Source organism: Sphaerodactylus townsendi, linkage group LG06 (assembly GCF_021028975.2).
Source record: "Sphaerodactylus townsendi isolate TG3544 linkage group LG06, MPM_Stown_v2.3, whole genome shotgun sequence".
Taxonomy (NCBI): Eukaryota; Metazoa; Chordata; class Lepidosauria; order Squamata; family Sphaerodactylidae; genus Sphaerodactylus; species Sphaerodactylus townsendi.
In genome coordinates this window covers 117225508-117244861 of record NC_059430.1, presented here as the reverse complement: position 1 = coordinate 117244861, position 19354 = coordinate 117225508, and the positions used below count along the sequence as shown (strand labels likewise).

The window sequence follows — 19354 nt, the reverse complement described above, 5'->3', positions numbered from 1 at the left end:
AGAAGCCAGCAAGACCTTCTCATCCTTTGGCAAACGTCTTTGGTCTATCGGTCACATTCATGCTATGCTTCTTGTCTGCAGGCTGCCTGAGGGAAGTATTAGCGAAACAAACTGTTGATGCCCAGCTAGGAGCCAGCAGCGGCCCATTTGCGTTATCGGAGGTTGAAGTGACAACACTCGGTGGGGAGCAGCTAAATCCGGCCAGGAATAGATAATGTCAGACCTGGAGCAGCAACAAGCAGTGCCTGAACAAATTGACAGTGCTGGCCCGAATCAAGAGGCATCCCCGACGGATCAGCCCTTGGAGGGCCTCTTTGAATTCCCAACCTCCTACCAGGAGATGTTTAAGTTTTTCTGCACTCACAGCACGATCCATGGCGCCCTCCGTTTGATCTGTCCTGCTGAGAACAAGATGAAGACGACTTTCTGGATAGTGCTCTTCTTGCTGACTATCGCCCTTCTGTACTGGCAATTTGGGGAGACTCTCCAACATTACTACAGCTACCCCATAAACCTGAAGATCAGTCTGCGTTCAGACAAACTGACATTCCCCGCCATCACACTGTGTACCCTGAAGCCCCAAAGGTGAGAGGTGGTTTTGAGGGGCGGGTATACTTGATTCTCCCTTGCACCTGATCACAAATGTAGGGAGCCAATGTGGTGTAGTGGTTAGGAGTGTGGGATGAGTATCTGGGAGACCCAGGTTCAAATTCACACTTGTGCCATGGAAGAGCATCGGTTGACCTTGGGCCAATCGCACTCCGTAACCAGTGGAACATCTTGTTCCTAACGTTTCGCCTGCATCCATGGCTGCCATCTTAACTGTGGCATCTTCAGAGGTGTATCACAGAGAGAAGTCTGTTTCACACTGTGAAGATGCCAGCCACAGATGCAGGTGAAACGTTAGGAACAAGATCTACCAGACCACGGCCACACAGCCCGGGAAACCCACCACAACCAGCTTCTGATGGCTTTGAATAAGTTTTAAGAAGACTGATAGGTTTTAGTAGGTTTTATGGATTTTAAATAAGTTTTATTGTTATGTTGTGTTTTTAGGTTTATGGATATATTACTTTTATCTGATGTCGTGACCAGCCTTGAGACTTTCGGGTATAGGGTGGGCTAAAAATACATATAAAATAACATTTTAAAAAGTAGATGTCAATAAATAATGTGCACGGTGTGTGATATAAGCAGCGAGGGTTGTGGTTCGTTGTTTCTCATCATGCTAGAAACTCATCCCAGGAAGTTGATGAGCAACCCGCTTTATACCCTTTCTTATAATGTATTATTTTGCTGGTTTTTAAAAATGTTATTATTGATGCAGTCTGATTGAGTTGCCAACTTGTGCCTGCTTTAAACCATTCATCTATTTTAGTGTTGTTTGGAGGTTTCCTTTGTTCTGTTTTAAAGGATTTTCTTCCGCAACATCATTTTGGAAACTTCCTACCCTGGCCTCTGCAATTGTATTTTTTGAGGGGTCTTAATCGATCCCGTTTCCCTTTTGCAGGTACGCAGCTCTCCAGGAGGAACTCGAGGAATTGGATCGCCTCACCCATCAGACCTTGAAAGACCTGTATGGCTTTGACAAGCCCCGGGAGCAAAACCCACCCCAGTCTCGGCTTCCCCACATCCTCCGCTTGGCCGGACACATTCAGCATCACCCGTTGCGACATTTGACGCCTGACGATCCAACCAGCCTTCAGGGAAGCGACCAGGATGGAAGAGTGGGCTTCCTGCTGGTGGGTGGATCGCCCTGCCTTTTGGTTCTAGAATTATTCTAACATGAGGCCGGGTACCCTGTTGTAGCAGGAGTCAAAATGGTGCAGTGGAACCTGGGTTTCCATCCAGCTGGGTACACAGGGCTTAATAAAGAGCTAGGTTGTTTCTTTCTGGCCCGTTCTGCACAAATCCCCTAAAACCAGAGGTGGGATCCAGCAGGTTCTCACAGGTTCCTGAGAGTAGGTTACTCATTATTTGTGTGTGCCGAGAGGGGGTTACTAATTGGTGATTTTGCCACGTGATTTTTGCCTTAGTTATGCCCCTCCTCCCAGCAGTAGCGCGCAGAACTTGAAGCAGTCTAGCAGGAGGTGCACCGGCGTGAGTGGCAGCCTGTGCCTGCGTGCATTCGTTTCCCCCCCAAGGACTGGCGCAGTGGCTGCATCCTTGCCACAGCCCCGCCCAGGAATGCCGTGCCCACGGAATGCCGCCCCCGCCCCCGTTGTGCCCCGCCCAGCCCCATTGGCGCTACGCCACAGTTTGAATCCCACCACCATGGGAACCTGTTACTAAAATTTTTGGATCCCATCACTGCCTAAAACGCTTCTAAAACATTTTCAGTCCCCCCCATCTTTTGCAACGATGTATGTCGAAATGATTCCTGGCTGCCATTACATAATCCCCCCGCTTTAAAGTTCTGTGTTGAACTGATGGTTCAAAGCTTCACAGCCTTGTCCTGTGTTCTGTATGCCTCATACACTCAATGCTTCAAAGATTGGCACCTCCAAAATAAAAGAACAGAGACATACTGCAAGTGAACAGGTGAGGGGGAACTGAGTGAGCCCAGAAAATGGCTCCAAGGAATAAGTTCAGGGAAGCAGAGAAGTGTGGGAAACATAGACAACAGATTGTTGTGGGCTTTCTAGGCTGTGTGGATGTAGTCTGGTAGATCTTATTCCTAACGTTTCGCCTGCATCTGTGGCTGGCATCCTCAGAGGTGTATCACAGAGAGAAGTGTGTTACACACTGTGTCCAGTGTGTTACACACTGTGTCCAGTAACACATTTCTCTCTGTGATACACCTCTGAAGATGCCAGCCACAGATACAGGCGAAATGTTATGAACAAGATCTACCAGACTACAGCTACACAGCCCGGAAAACCCACAACAACCAGTTGAGTCTGGCTGTGAAAGCCTTCGACAATACATAGTTAATAGATGGCACAGCAATTAAAGACATTTTCAAAATGTTTCAGCCAGAGAATCTTATTAAAAGGGGATTCATTTAAAATGTTTTGCGTCTGGAAATAAAACGTTTGGGGGTAAAAACAACGCAGAGCTCCATGGAGGAAACATTTGGTTTCCTGTCTCAAAATGTGTTAAAAGGTTTGTTCGGAAAGGGCCAAAATGTTTTTTTTTTAAAAAGAAGATGAATCCTGTCTGCCATTCCTCCCTCCCCTCCTCCCTTCCATTTGCCGTTATTTCCCTTTTCTGCTTTTCAGGTAGAAAAAGCTCTTAGGGATGTAGTTGGAAATTATAGGTAAACGGCAGAGTCTCTTTGTACAGTGGAAGAGTAAATTCTCCTGGATCCTTGCAGTGGCCATTTGATGCACTGTAAAGCCCTTGTGTTTGCTGGAGAACAATGCAAGAACTTTGTATCCTACGTATGACTGGAGCTTTGCGCCTTCCAGATCTGTGCTGGCTCTTTTCTTGCTGCAACCACAACATTGAGGGAGAAGTGACTTCAACTCACCTCTTCCTCTGGTGTCTTCATGGAGCTGATGCCATTGCAATACTTGTGTCATTTCTGTGGCAACGCCCTAAGTCCTGTACTGTTGTTCTCTCTGGGGTCATAAACAGAAACGAGCCAATGGGCTTCTAGGAGGCACAAAACTCCCATTGTCCACATGTTCCAAAGTCTTTCCATTGGTCCCTAGCAAACATTGGGCCTTTGTAATGTGTAGATGGAACTTCAGTTAGCTAGGAGTTCTGTCAAAGCTAACTAGGAGTTCTATCATCAGGTAGAAGAAGCTAATTCGCGTCAACTTCCTCTTCGACTGATGCTTAGGTATGGCAGACAGGACATGATATCCTGGAAATCTGAAGGCTACCTGGTTGGAATCTGGTACATCATTTCTATGTGTAATTTTCTGCTCATGCCTCTTGAGCAACTTGGACACCTTTGTAATATTGATGAGCTAAAGATCCTGTTTCCCCAGGAAATGCTGAAGAAGTCAATAAAAAAGCCTCTCCTCAATATACTGCATCGCTGTCGGCCTCCCATATGAATGTTTACATCCCGTTTCCCTTAGCAATTCCACCCATTTCCATTATCCCACTTAATGGGAATTGCTACACGCTTGGTGCTACACACTGAGCACCTTTGGGTGTCTTCCTTGCAGTGTAATGAAACCTTTGGGTGTCTTCCTTGCAGTGTAATGAAACCAACGAGGACTGCTTCTACCAAACCTTCTCATCTGGCATCGATGCTGTTCAGGAGTGGTACAGGTTCCATTACGTCAACCTCCTGGCACGGTTACCCAGCAACCAGATGCTGGATGAAGACAGCGATGCAAACTTTATCATTTCCTGCCGCTTTAACAAGGAACCCTGCAACAAGAGGTAAGCCCTGCGTCCTGCAAGTGTCTCTCGTTGTGTATAAGGAGAGGCTGTGATCCAGTGGTAATGTGCCTGGCAGCAGGCTGTAGGTGGGAAGAAAGACCTTTGCACTAGACTTTGGAGAGCAGACAATACTGACTTGGACAGACCAATGGTCTGACCTGATGAAAGGGAGCTTCAGGTGTACTTATTAAAGGAAGGGGTCTGTGGCTCAGTGGTAGCGCATTTGCTTTGCATGCACAAGGTCCTCGGTTCAATTCCTGGCATCTCCAATTAAACAAATCAGGTAGTAGGTGATGGGAAAGCCTTCCACCTGAGACCTAGACAGTAGCTGCCTGTCAGGGCAGACGATATTGACATGGATAGTCTGACTCAGTGGAAGGCAGCTTCAAGACTGTTATGCATTTGTTGGTTCGATATTTGCTGTTGATATTTGCTATTGATATTTGATATCAGATCGGTGTTTACAGTTATTTGCTTGTTGTTCGCTGTCCTGAGCCCTACAGGGGAGGGCGGGGTATAAATCAAATGAATGAATGAATGAATGAATGAGTGCTTAAGGGAACACACTGTAATTTAGGAGCTCCATGGAGGAAACAAGCAAGCCAAAGGTTCTGTCTCTCCTGCTCCCCCGTATAGAGGAGTGATAATAGTGGCCTACCTTGTAGGGCAGTTGCGAAGATTACCATTATGAAGTTTGTGAAGTATCTTGAGTTCTGAATGTCCTGTTATACTAATTCCAGCATCATTTTAAAAGTCGTTTTTGGGTATTCGGTCACACGAGGATCTTCAAATTGCACTCCGAACAAAGTCCAGCAGGAATCCCCCAAAGAGGTTGTTTCTCTCCCCCTCCCTGCCCCCCTTCTGTGTTTGCTGCACTCTAGTTTCCAGGACTACTTACCCTAGAAGCCGCTGAGGTGGTTATTTGTCTTTTTTTGTAGCAAATGGTGGTGTTACAAACCGGTGATGTACTGGGGCTAAACTGCGCTTGGGGGCATAACCGCCTCCCCGCGCCCCCTGCCCAGCTCCCTGCGCCCCCCCTTCACTTACAGGAGCCAGGGAGCCAGCAGGGAGGCTGGGGGAGGGTGGGGTTTGGGGGCAGGCATTAGTGGTATGCCACTGCTAACAACTCTTCCATATGGCCAGACTGCAGACCATAAGGTGCAACCTCACATTGAATCAGACCACTTCCATTTAAGGTGACACAAAATTCCGGCAAAAGCAGAGGACCAACTAAGCTCACCTCACTGTTGAGTAACTTGGACACCTTGGTAATGTTGAAGATCTAAAGAACCTGTTTCCAAGGAAAAGCTGAAGAACAACCAGAAAACCTCCCTCAATTTCTGTGCCCCAGTATAACTATATGTATATATCAGTGATGGCGAACCTTTTTGAGACTGAGTGCCCAAATTGCAACCCAAAACCCACTTATTTATCGCAAAGTGCCAACACGGCAATTTAACCTGAATACTGAGGTTTTAGTTTAGAAAAAACGGTTGGCTCCATTACTCAGGAGTAAGCTTGGTGGTAGTCGGTGGCTTTGCTTTGGTATATATACTACATCGCTGTCGGAATCCAGTATGAATGTTTATATCCCGTTTCCCATAGAAATTTCACCCATTTCCGTCATCCCACTTATGGGAATTGCTACACACTCAACGACAAGTCTAATAACACAAGATGGACATCTTCCATGCCTGGGATCCAACATGGTGAGTGTCTTTATATGGAATGTGGGCAGTGGTGGGATTCAAACGATTTAACAACTGGTTCAGGTGATGAGATTCAAAGAATTTAATAAGTGGTTGTATACAAGCACCATTTTAACAACCGGTTCTGCCGAAGTGGTGCGAACCGGCTGAACCCCACCACTGAATGTGGGCCTCTCCTTATCTCTGTAGCAGACATGAGTCTCAGCTTTTTCAGTTGCTTTAGTAGTAGTAGTCGTAGTCGTCGTAGTAGAACAACAACAAGAAGAAGAGGAGTAGGAGTTTGGAATTATACCCCACCTTTCTGTTCTGTAAGGTGACTCAAGGCTGCTTAGAAACTCCTTTCCCTTCCTCTCCCCACAATAGACACCTTGTGAGGTAGGTGGAGCTGAAAGATTCTGAGAGAACTGTGACTAGCCCAAGGTCACACAGCAGCCTTCATGTGGAGGAAACAAATCCAGTTCACCAGATAAGAGTCCGCTGCTCACGTCCAGGGGTGGGGAACCAAACTTGGTTCTCCAAATTAGAGTCCACTTCTCTTAACCACTACACCTCGCTGGTGGATAGAGTGCTTGATTTGAAGCCGGGAGACCTTGGTTTGGATCCCTGCACAACCATGACGCTTCCTGAGTGACCCATCATTCTCGCTTGGCTTAGCTCACAAGGTTGTTGCAGGAGTAAAATGGGAACCCCGCCCCCGTCCCCCCGCCAGGTATACCTCTGTGAACTTTTTCCAGGATGAAGTGGGATATGTAAGTAAGCGCCATTGAGTTGTGACCAACTTACAGTGACCCAAACAGGGACCTTTCAAGGCAAATAAGAAGCGCAGGTGGTCTCCTGTTGCTTTCCTCTGTAGAGCCTTCCTTGGTGGTCTCCCATTGGCGTACCAACTCTGCTAAGTTTCTGAGGTCTGATAAGATTGATTTATACCATGCCACCTTCCCACTGACAGGCCTCTCTCTCTTGCTGAGCACTGAGCGGAAGGACATGATACAACTGCTCCCCACTGGGTCCGGTGCTCGGGTGATGGTGCACGACCAGAATGAACCCGCCTTCATGGAGGAAGGAGGTTTCGATGTGCGCCCCGGCATTCAAACGTCCATCACAGTGAAAAAGGTTGGTTGCTGAGTTGGGCTAGGCCAGGGGTAGGGAACCTTTAACACTCAAAGAGCCAGTTGGATCCGTTTTCCATGGGAAAAGAAAACGCTTGCAGCCGCAAATAATTTTTGACATTTAAAATTAAGATAACACTGTATATATTGGGTTTTTTTTTTACCTTTTACTCCGCTCATTCTGAGAAGCGCATGGATGCTGGTCTAACCCTGCTGCACTGTGCAGGGCGGGCTTAGAGAGATTAGACCAGCGGCTCTGGCTCGTGGAGCTGCAGTGCAAGAGGGCAGAGAGCCGCATTATCTCTTGCGGCTCTTGAGCCATGAAGGTTCCTGCTACCCTGGAGCTGAGCAGAGTGCTTGTACCACAACAGACAATGCAGAGGGGCTGAAGAAGGAAGCATCAGTATATGCCTGAAGGCTATCGGAAAGGAAGGGAGGGGGAATTTGGAGGAATGAGCAGAATTGTGGGCTGGACAAAATTCTGTGGATTGAATTAGAAGTGCCCTCAGATGCTCACAAGATCCTCTGCTTGTATTATTGTTTTGTCATCACTGTTCTGTATTTTCTTCTGATTGTTCAATTTGATTACCGGTAGTCCGTATCTGCATAAGCTGTGTCAACAATTCCCGTCCCTTTGAAAACATCCTGTTCTTCTTCTACTGTTTCTTCTATTTCTGCTGTGCTACCGCTGCCATAATCTTTCTTCTGTTTTTTTTATTCGCCCAGATATTTCATACGATCTTTCCATATCTCATCTCATCTCATAAATGTGTTACCACATTTCACATAATGAATATAATCTTAATACGTAACTCTCCAATAAACATTTAACACGATCTTTGGGGCCCAAAACTTATTTCTAATTACCAATAGAAACAATTTATGATTCTACATTCATTGTGCTCTTATTTCTCTTTTCTTAATTCTTGATGTTTTTACTATGTAATTTCTTGGTATGATCTCTATTTCTAAACGATCAACATTTAATAATATTCAAAACTGTTTGCTTGTATTATTAGAAGGTACTGGAACACCTTGGGGGTGCCTACGGTCGCTGCTCGTGGAATGGGAGTGATGTGCCCGTGACAAATTTGTACCCATCCAAATACTCTGAACAGGTAAAAAGAAAGTGGTGTCAGCTAGAGAGGCACAAATGCAATCACTTTTACACAATCTCCTGGCTAATTTTTTTTGTGAAAAAATTAGCCGTCTTTCAATTGTTTTTGTATTTTGGAAAAAAAAATCAGAAAACCACCTCTCCTAAACTTAGGCCCCTTCTGCACACGCAAAAAAATGCGTTTTCAAACCACTTTCACAACTGTTTGCAAGTGGATTTTGCCATTCCGCACAGCTTCAAGGAGCACTGAAAGCAGTTTGAAAGTGCATTATTCTGCATGTGCGGAATGAGCCCTAGCTATGGGATAGGGCAGATAAGGAAAGGGTTATGGGGCTTGAGTAGAGTGAATTCCCACCCCCCAAAGGGTGTTTACAGTGGGGAAAAAGAACGTGGCCTTTCCCTCCCTTCTCTTTCCTTCCAGGCATGTGTGAATTCCTGTTTCCAGAGTATCATGGTTCAGCGTTGCGGCTGTGCCTACTTCTTCTATCCGCTTCCCAGTGGAGCAGAGTACTGTGATTATGCTAAGCATGTGGCTTGGGGTAAGTACTGAGGGCAGGGAAGCGGATAGGAGGGAGGGAGGGAGTGGGGATGCAATTGAGCACTTTGGCTGTTCTTGCTGACTCATTTCCAGAGAATTTGTGGCTTTTCTTCCTCGTCTTATGAGAATAGCTATTCTCATTGCCTACTTCACTCCAGAGAATCCATGGCTCCGTTCTCCTTGAGATGAACTCTTCTTGTTGAATACTTCACCTAAGAGAATCCTTAGTTCTTTCTCGTATGAGAATAGTTTGATTGAACACATTCCTCTAAAGAATCCATGCCACCTCTTTACATGCATAGCCCTTCCCATTGCATACTTCTGAGAATCCACAGCTCCTTTCTCCTTGAGATGAGCTCTTCTCCTTGAATACTTCACCTGAGAGAATTCATAGTTTTTTCTCTTATGAGAATAGTCTATTGAATATTTCACTCTGAGGCTCTCATAGGTGTCAAACTTGCGGCCCTCCAGATGTTATGGACTGCAGCTCCCATCATCGGCAGGGGATGATGGGAACTGTAGTCCATAACATCTGGAGGGCTGCAAGTTTGACACCTGTGCTAGAGAATCCACCCCACCTTGTCTTACAAGAACATCCTTTCCCGTTGCATACTTCACTCCAGAAAATCCATAGCTCCTTTCTCCTTGAGATGAGCTCTTGTCATTGAATACTTCTCCTGGGAGAATCCATAGCTCTTTCTCTTATGAGAATAGTCTGATTGAATATTTCACTCTAGAGAATCCACGCCTCCTCATCTTACAAGAATAGCCCTTTCCATTGCATACCTCACTCCAGAAAATCCACGGCTCCTTTCTCCTTGAGATGAGCTCTTCTCATTGAATACTTCTCATGGGAGAATCCATAGTTCCTTCTCTTATGGGAATAGCCTGATTGAATACTTCACTCTAGAGAATCCATGCCTCCTTTCCCTGCAAATATGCCCCTAGCTGCCTTGAATAAAATGTTCTCTCTCGGCAAAGCCCCTCTCCAAGGTTTCCCTTTCTGGTCACTAACATTTGGCACTCATTGTGTCTCTTTTTAGGTCACTGTTACTACAGGCTGCAGGCTGAGTTCAAATCAAACAAGCTGGACTGTTTCAACAAATGCCCAAGGGCTTGTAGGTGAGTGTCATGGTGTGGGGGTGAGAAATGAGTAAAGGTTTTTCTTTTTTGGAATTGGCCATGCTGGCAGGGGCTGATGGGAATTGTTGTCCATGAACCATCTGGGGCACCATAGGTTGGCCACCCCTACATTAAATTAACAATTTTGCTCTGGAAAGGAACACTTGGCAGATTTTGTCTCTCTTCTCAGGGTGACCCAATATTTGCTATCAGCAGCATATTCCAAGTGGACATCCAGCTCATCCAAGGTAAGGATCCGTTTCCTCGCTCTTTCTCTGGGACTGCTTTTGATTTGAAGGACCAGAACAGAGGAAAGGAAGGAAGATCATGTTGGGATGTGAGGATCCACTGCATGTGTTGCTATGGTCTTTGATTGCGGATCTCCAGTGCGCTATTGAGCTATGTCTACATCAGCGGTTCTCAACCTGTGGGTCGCGACCCTTTCATAGGGGTCGCCTAAGACCATTGGAAAACACATATTTCCAATGGTCTTAGGAACTGAGACACAAATAATTTTATGGTTGGGGGCAGAGGTGGGATCCAGCAGGTTCTCACAGGTTCCCAAGAGTAGGTTACTAATTATTTGTGTGTGCCAAGAGGGGGTTACTAATTGGTGACTTTGCCATGTGATTTTTGCCTTAGCTACGCCCTCCTCTCAGCAGTAGTGCGCAGAACTTGAAGTAGTCTAGCAGGAGGTGCACTGGCGTGTGTGGCAGCCTGCGCCTGCGTGCATTGGTTTCCCGCCCAAGGACCGGCACAGTGGCTGCATCCTTGCCACAGCCCTGCCCAGGAATGCCCCGCCCCCTGAATGCCTGGCCATGCCCCCGTCGTGCCCCGCCCAGCCTCATTGGCGTTACGCCACAGTTTGAATCCCACCACCATCGGAACCTGTTATTAAAATTTTTGGATCCCACCACTGGTTGGGGGTCACCACAGCATGAGGAACTGTATTAAAGGGTCGCGGCATTAGGAAGGTTGAGAACCACTTGTCTACATCAATCTTTATTACGGTCCTAGATCTGCATAAGGTGGATAAGAAATAACACTTAATATCATAAGGTATAATAAAGCCATAAATATATATATGGAATAATCCAAGGAAAGGAATGGGAGCATCAGAAAAATAGCGAAGCATAAAGAGGGTAGGATAAAAACATGCTGATTAGGAAACAGAGAAGCTTTAAGATCTTGAGGGGGGAGTTTGGGGTGTGTGCATTTTTACTCAGAAGAGGGTCTCTATAGGAGCATCTTCCTTTGCTTTGTTTGAACCGCTGGAAAACTTTTAGAATTTTAAGACCTCATAATGCCAGTTCTTAGTCAAACTGTAGGCATTTATATGGTTGTGTTTAGGAATGATGCTTGATTGGATATTATTGATTGTATTGCATTTATTGTTATTCTGTGGTTCGCCACCCTTGGCCGGGGTAGTGCAGGATAAACATCTAAACAAAAGTGGGAGACTTTGAAAAGAATCTGTGAAAGGGTCCGCTGTGGATTGAGTTTGTAGAGCTGGATGACAGGAGATTTCATTTCTCCTCTGGTACAGTTTCCCCAACTGAAAGTATTCCCTGAGTTCTGTTTAGATCCAGTAGGATGGGGGAGAAGTAGGTACTTGTCCTTTACTCTCTGAGCTTATCCAATAAGTTAACCTCCAATGAGTTATCCAATGAGTTAACCTCCCTTTCTCTGTGACGGTCTTCCTGGCTCATGTCTCCTTGTGGCTACTTTTTGCAGCTATCATACACATTGCAGGGGTCATCTGATGGAGGACACCCGAGGTCCAATTTAATTTAGCCCTTAGAAGCAACATTTACATACTTTGTTATATCAGGACATTGGTTCTGAGTATGGGTGGCACAGAGGTGCTGAAGCAGATATTCTGTATTTGGGTTGTGTGCCAGGCTCACTGGACACTCACATATCACAGCCAGGTGCTGAGATGGAATGTTGACCAACATTCCGTAACATCCACAGACTTGTCAAGGACACCAGTGCAGAAATTTGGTGCCTGTGTATGAATTAAGTTTTGTGGATATGATGTTGTGTATCTCAAAGTGGGTGAATCAACAAGAGTCTCGTGGCACATTTAAAGACTAACAAAAAACCATTCCAGTGTAAACTGTTGTGGACGGGATCCCTCTTCCCGAGTGGATCCTTGCTATGCAGACATTTTATGCAGGTGGCATGGAAAAAAAAACAGCACAGGGTCAAGAGGCCATGACATGAAAGCAGGATGGAGTGGTTACAGACATTTCATCATAGTTGATGAATGACATATGCTTTCACACATGCTGAATAATGCACTTCCAATCCAGTGCACTATACAACTGGCTTTTACTGCGGGGAATGGCAAAATTCACTTGCAGACAATTACTAAAGTACATTAAGAACATAAGAACATAAGAACAAGCCAGCTGGATCAGACCAGAGTCCATCTAGTCCAGCTCTCTGCTACTCGCAGTGGCCCACCAGGTGCCTTTGGGAGCTCACGTGCAGGATGTGAACGCAATGGCCTTCTGCGGCTGTTGCTCCCGATCACCTGGTCTGTTAAGGCATTTGCAATCTCAGATCTAAGAGGATCAAGATTGGTAGCCATAGATCGACTTCTCCTCCATAAATCTGTCCGAGCCCCTTTTAAAGCTATCCAGGTTAGTGGCCATCACCACCTCCTGTGGCAGCATATTCCAAACACCAATCACACGTTGCGTGAAGAAGTGTTTCCTTTTATTAGTCCTAATTCTTCCCCCCAGCATTTTCAATGAATGCCCCCTGGTTCTAGTATTGTGAGAATAATGCATTGAAAGTGCATTATTCAACATGTTTGTAACTGTACCACAGCATTTGTTGGCTATATACTGCACACAATTCTCAACTGATGTAGACAATGCCTTTCAGTTTTGTTGTTATATTGTTACAGTTTGCATCCTCTGTCTGGTGGAAAGAGCAGTCAGGTAGCAGCTGGAGAGCCAGTGTGGTGTAATGGTTAAGAGCATGTGGACTCTAATTCAGAGAACTGGGTTTGATTCCCCACTCCACTACATGAGTAGTAGACTCCAATCTGGTAAGCTGGGTTTGTTTGTCCACTCCATTACATGAAGCCTGCTGGGTGACATTGGGCTAATCACAGTTCTCTCAGAACTCTCTCTGCCCCACCTACTTCACTGTCTGCTGTGGGAAAAGGAAGGGAAGGAGTTTGTCAGCTGCTTTGAGCCTCCTTACGGTTGAGAAAAGTGGGGTATAAATCCAAACTTTTCTTCTTCTTATGGTGACCCAGTAGGATTTTCAAGGCAAGAAACTTTCGGAGGTGGTTTGCTATTGCCTGTCTCTGCATGGGCTGAGAGAGTTCTGAAAGAACTGTGATTGGCAGGTCACCAGCAGGTTTCATGTGGAGGACTGGAGAATTGGACCCAGTTCTCCAGATTAGTGTCTGCCTCTGTTGAGCTCTACACCACACTGGTTCTCGTATGTGCTCTGTACTTGTACCATATGAAAGATGATTTTGATGTCTGTTAACGCATGGCAGGCTTAGGCTATGTTACGGCAGGATATTGTGCTTGTCTATAGAAGACAGTTTTGGGTTTCATCCAGGTGCTGCATAGAAGCTGGGAGAGACACAAATGCTTTGCTTCCTTTTCAGGAATGGATCTCCCATGTATTGGCCCAGAAAACAGAATACAAAACAACTCAAAGGTACGTATACATTTCCTTCAGTGCAAGCTCAATAAGGAATAAACTCCCATTTGGACGGATCCCCTAAACAGACGCACAGACTGCAATGGATCCCCTGAACAGACACACAGACTGTCCTCTGCAATGGAGCAGCAGTGGTGCAGTGGTTAAGAGCAGGTGCATTCTAATCTGGAGGAACCAGGTTTGATTCCCAGCTCTGCCGCCTGAGCTGTGGAGGCTTATCTGGGGAATTCAGATTAGCCCAGGCCACTCTCCACATATGCTAGCTAAGACCTTCACAAGCCACAGCTTCTCAGGAGCTCTCTCAGCCCCACCTACCTCACAGGGGATTTGTTGTGAGGGAGGAAGGGCAAGGAGATTGTAAGCTCCTTTGAGTCTCCTTTAGGAGAGAAAGGGGGAATATGAATCCAGACTCCTCCTCCTCTTTCCCCTTTCTCCCCTCTTCTTCTTCTCTTCCTCCTCTTTCTTCTTCTTCTTCCTCTTCTTTCCTTTCCCCATTCTTTTCCTCTTTCTTCCTCTCTTTCTTCCTCTTCTTTCTCTTTCTCCTCTTCTTCTTTCTCCCTCTTTCCCTCCTTTCTTCTCCTCTTCTTCTTCTTCTTCATCTTCTTCTTCTTTCTTCTTTCGCCTTCTTGCTTAGGTCATTAGCCGTCTCTCTTTCTACTTCCCTCTTCTTCTTCTTCTTCTTCTTAGCTCTTAAGGCTTCTTCTTCTTCTTCTTCTTCAGGTCATCTGCCTTTCGCTCTTCATCATCTTACGCTCTTAAATTAGCCTTCGCTCTTCTGTTGTTTCTCATTAGGTAGGTAAAATTAGATTAGCTGCGTCGTCTCTCTTCTTCTTCTTCACGTCAGTTGGTCTTCTTCTTCTTCTTCTTCTTTGTTGCTTCTTCTTCTTCTTCTTCTTCTTCTTCTTCTTCTTCTTCTTCTTCTTCTTCTTCTTCTTCTTCTTCTGAGTTGTTGGGTCCCACCTGCTGCGTCAAGAGTCTTCATGGAGCCACCACCACTGACTTTTGATCTGCTTTTCTGGAAGGACCCCCTGCCCAGTGTCCTTGCGTAAAGAGCGTCTCCTGCTTTTCTTCGCATGCGAAGTTGAGAGTAACAGCCGAGAACCAGTGTGGTGTAGCGCAGAGGCTTCCAAATACCGTAGGACTTCTACAGTGTTATGGGATATGGAACATCTGGTTTTTTTATACGGGCTTGTTTTAAATATGGCCACTGATCCAAAGTATGCTCTTTCAAAAGAGAAATTTCTCTATAGTTTCTCTTTGGATCCTCTTTGCCGTGTTCTATCACATCACAAGTTGGAGTTCAGTGTGCCTTTTTATATCTTCGGTCCGTCTATTTTTGTTGTTACATCATGCACCAGAGGGGGGTGCTCTAGCAGGAAGGTAGGAAGGATTGGGAAGACTGCTGCTTCGGAGCATCTGCTCAGTGAAAGTCGGAAACTTTGCAGAGCCTCCCTTCCTGCCTCTCCTTTCTTTGGCTCAAAATGGAGCAGAGTCAGAACAGACGGGCAGAGTCCTAAAAAGCAGAAACGAAGCGAACTGCTGGATTCTAGGAAGCAATTGGGGAGAGAGGAATTTCTCTTAACAAGGTCGCTTCATGCATTCTGCTTTCTCTCTCTTTCAGGAACAGTATCTCCAAAGTGCACATCTTTTTTGATGAATGGAGGTATAAGTCCACCCAAGAGACTCCAGCTTTTACGGTGCGTGCCTTCTGCATCCTGTACGTTGCATCTGTTGCTTCTTTCCTTGTGCTTCTCCCTTTACCCCTCCTGGCTGCCCTATACTAGTGATGGTGAACCTTTTCGAGGCCCAGTGCCCAAATGGCAACCCAAAACCCACTTATTTATCGCAAAGTGCCAACACGGCAGTTTAACCTGAATACTGAGGTTTTAGTTTAGAAAAAACAGTTGGCTCCGAGGCGTGCGTTACTCGGGAGTAAGCTTGGTGGTAGTCGGTGGCTTTGCTTTGAAGCAACCGTGCAGCTCTTCCAATGGGTAAATCACGACCCTAGGAGGGTTTACTCAGAAGCAAGCCCCATTGCCAGCAGCCAAGCTTACTCCCAGGCAAAGGATCATGCTTTAGTTCTTTGCATGAAAATCAATGGGGTTTAACAGCGCTTAACAGGGTTACCTACACTGTTTCCCCAAAACTAGGGCTTAGGTTTAATGCTAATAATTGAGCCCAATGGCCCAGGTCAGCCTAGATGTGTGTGGGGGGTCGACTCTGCTCCGCTGCCCACAGAGGAGGAGCTCTGATTAGTGTTAACCTCTGGCAACGATGCAAGCATAGGTTCGCCACCACTGCCCTATACTTTGGGAGCTTTCACTGGATAGCCCAGTGTGACATGTTCCCTAGGGCAGGTTCTGTGATACAGGGTGAGATATAGAGTGTTGGATGGCCAAAGGAGTAAAGTCTGCTCTCAGTATTATTGCAATTGAAAGGTATCCGTTCACAGGTACCGTTTGTCGCCTGAGGTCTGTCTCCCATTTCTTCAGGGTGAGAGGATGTGGTGGCATCCCTGCCCACAAGGGGGCGCCTTCCTTTAATGGTTGATTCTCAGGTGCTCCTGGTCGCAAATCTAACTCAACATGGCGACCCTTTGAAATGACTTTCATAGTGACGTAGTCGTGGTTTACATATTATAAAGACAAGGCCCCGTTTTCCAGGACACTTGTAGGAGAGAAAGATGCAACCAGCTCTGGGCATCCTTTCTGAAACTGGTTTCTTCTACCAAGGTGGTTTTGAGTGCAATACAAGAAGCCGCTTGTCTCTCTGTGCTGATGTATAACGGTGCGTGTACAACCATTTGTACACAGAGGTCCCCCCCTTCTAGCTAGGGCGGGGTTTTGGGGGGGAGGGTCTCAGATGTTCCTGGAAATTTGGGGATGGAGCCTGGGGAGGGTGAGTTTTTGGGAGCGAACTCACATATAATGTTGCAGCATCCATCCTTCAAAACAGCCATTTTCTCCAGGGGAACGGATTCCAGTAGTCTGGAGATCTATTGTAATTCCATAAGATCTCCAGGCTATGCCTTGAGGCTGGCAATCCTAATTCTGGCAGCCAGTGGTGGGATCCAAAAATTTTAGTAACAGGTTCCCATGGTGGTGGGATTCAAACAGTGGCGTAGTGCCAATGGGGCTGGGCGGGGCACAACGGGGGCGTGGCCGGGCATTCTGGGGGCAGGGCATTAATAATTTCTCTGTTACTGTAAAAAACTTACTGTAAAAAAAAGTTCCTAATTTCCAGCTGGTATCTTTCTGTCCATAATTTAAACTCATTATAGCAAGTCCTATCGTCTTCTGCCAACAGAAAGAACTACTTCTCTTCTAATTGACTGCCTGTCAAATACTTACTACTTTCAAATACTTAATTTTGTTTCTAGAAATCAAAAGAAGGATACTTTCCTTAAACAAGAAACTTTACCGTATTTCTAAAACATGTTTTTAAAACAGCCCAACAGGGAGCATTAACCCCGTTTTCTACCTTCGCTAACCAGCCACATAGGAAACAACAGGACTTTATGATTTTTGGACCTAATGGAATTTCTAACGGAAAAGCAGGTCCAATTAGTAACCCCCTCTCAGCACACACAAATAATTAATAACTCACTCTCGGGAACTGGTGAGAACCTGCTGGATCCCACCTCTGCTGGCAGCCCTTTCCTACTCCACCTACAGTGGGGGAAGAATGTGGGTTGCTGGACTAGAGTGATGGGGTGAACTTGATTCCTTTCCACAAGGGCGTGAAATGGACTCCTTTCCTCAGTGAAGCTGTGCTCATGGACTCCCCGCTTTCCTTCTCTGCTCCTGTCCCCCCAACTTGTGTGGCTGTGTCTCCATGTGGGGCGCATGGCCCTGGGAATGATATTTCTGGAGGGCAGAAGGGACTGCAGGGGCAGGAGTGGCATGCAGAAAACCCCCCTCCATGTCCCATGCATGGAGTAGTAGAATGCAGACTGGTAGTATTCAGGCCATGTTCAAGAAGCAGCCCTTGTGTGAGAACTGAACTTTATTTTGATTTCAATTTGCCTGAACCTCAGAAGTATACCCCCCCAATCCACAGGGCCTCATTCACATACCTGGGCGTGGCTACTACTGGTTATGTGCTTCTCTAAATAAGAGAGAGGAAGGGCTTGAGAAATTCTGCCTTTTCTTCGGGAAAGTCTGGCACGATACCCTTTGGCAATCTCTTTTTCCCTCTCTCCTTTCTCCAGCCTTTATTGGTGTTTAAATAGTACACAATAAACAAGATGAAAAACAAAACTCACAGTAGTCTACTTTCTAGAGGCTTTATGTTGGCCCGATTTAATGTTCTTCTCTTAAGCATAGTGACTAGAAGATACCAATGGGTCCAGTGGTGGGATCCAAAAATTTTAGTAACAGGTTCCCATGGTGGTGGGATTTAAACTGTGGCGTAGCGCCAATGGGGCTGGGCAGGGCACAACGGGGGTGTGGCCGGACATTCCGGGGGCGGGGCATTCCTAAGTGGGGCTGTGGCAAGGACGCAGCCGCTGCGCCGGTCCTTGGGCAGGAAACGAATGCACGCAGGTGCAGGCTGACATGCACACCAGTGCACCTCCTGCTAGACTGCTTCAAGTTCTGCGCGCTACTGCTGAGAGGAGGGCATAACTAAGGCAAAAATCACGTGGCAAAATCACCAATTAGTAACCCCCTCTCGGCACACACAAATAATTAGTAACCTACTCTTGGGAACCTGTGAGAACCTGCTGGATCCCACCTCTGAGTGGGTCCCACTGCAGGAGAGAACATGTATATGTTCTCCAAGCTTTCTGGACTCAAGCCAACATCTTTCTCGATTGCCAGTTGCATGTAGCTCTGCACAATAATTTTCTCTTTCCTCTTCTGTTCCTCTCGTGTGCAGGTGAATATGCTTGTTTCCCAATTGGGAGCCCTCTGGGGTCTCTGGTTTGGCTCTTCTGTCCTTTCCCTAATGGAAGTGTTGGAGTTGATACTGGATGGGATTGCCGTCACATGCATCATGGCCTTCAATTTCTTTGGTTTGACGTCAGCCCCTAAAACCGCCGATGATGCAGTCTCCAGTTCTTGCGTGGCTGGAGATACCGTGGCTGGAGATACCGTGGCTGGAGATACTGGAGATACCGTGGCTGGAGATACAGCCATTCAGCCCATACCTTGTGACCGTGGCAAGGCAGAATGTCCAACAAAGACCTCTTCCTTAAAAACCACAAATGATGATGCTCTGCTGGAACCCAAGAACAATGATGAGGCCACCTTTCACCTTAAGCCCTGTGGCCATAATGGGATCACCACTGTGACTAGATCTTCTGATTCCTCTTCCTGGAGCTGTGATTCCTACCCACCCCAACCTGGTAGCAATTGTGATGATGCCTCTCAGTATGGAAATACTCCTGTATTCCACTCAGGTCTCCCCATCCCTTGCATTATAAAGGATTTTGTGGACATGGAACCCACTGGCAGAGACAGGGATTTCGAGCTAGGACTGTAGCTAGTGGCAGGTCCTTATCTTCTGGAAGCTGCTGGCCCATTGGGTTGGCTAGAGCAAGGTCTTTCACTCTGGAAGGATGTTGGGTTGTTCCATGTAGAAACCTGCTTCCAAGCTTCATCTGGTCAGAAGAGTCAGGTGACCTTCCAGATAAGGGATGATTACCCAATAAGAAAGCTTGGCAGGTGGATAAGTGTGTTCTGCCTGACTCTTGGCCTAGACGTTCTCCAGCCCATGCACACCA

At 46.4% G+C, this 19354-nt stretch overlaps 1 protein-coding gene across 1 annotated transcript; it reads left to right on the top strand.

The window, feature by feature from the left end:
- Window positions 1–214: 214 nt before the first annotated feature.
- LOC125435452 (amiloride-sensitive sodium channel subunit alpha-like) lies at window positions 215–19113 on the top strand. Its single transcript, XM_048501652.1, has 12 exons — window positions 215–585; window positions 1511–1742; window positions 4154–4341; window positions 5947–6050; window positions 7000–7163; window positions 8179–8277; window positions 8698–8815; window positions 9858–9936; window positions 10127–10184; window positions 13574–13626; window positions 15251–15326; window positions 18508–19113. Exons 1-12 carry the CDS (start codon window positions 215–217, stop codon window positions 19111–19113), a joined length of 2148 nt encoding a protein of 715 aa, XP_048357609.1.
- Window positions 19114–19354: the final 241 nt, after the last annotated feature.

Bases quoted from the DNA above. Each gene is read 5' to 3' on its own strand.
- LOC125435452 (XM_048501652.1), top strand. From the start codon at position 215: ATGTCAGACCTGGAGCAGCAACAAGCAGTGCCTGAACAAATTGACAGT. The intron at 6,051-6,999 runs GTGAGTGTCTTT...TCCCACTGACAG, and splicing joins CATGCCTGGGATCCAACATG to GCCTCTCTCTCTTGCTGAGC. The intron at 13,627-15,250 runs GTACGTATACAT...TCTCTCTTTCAG, and splicing joins GAATACAAAACAACTCAAAG to GAACAGTATCTCCAAAGTGC.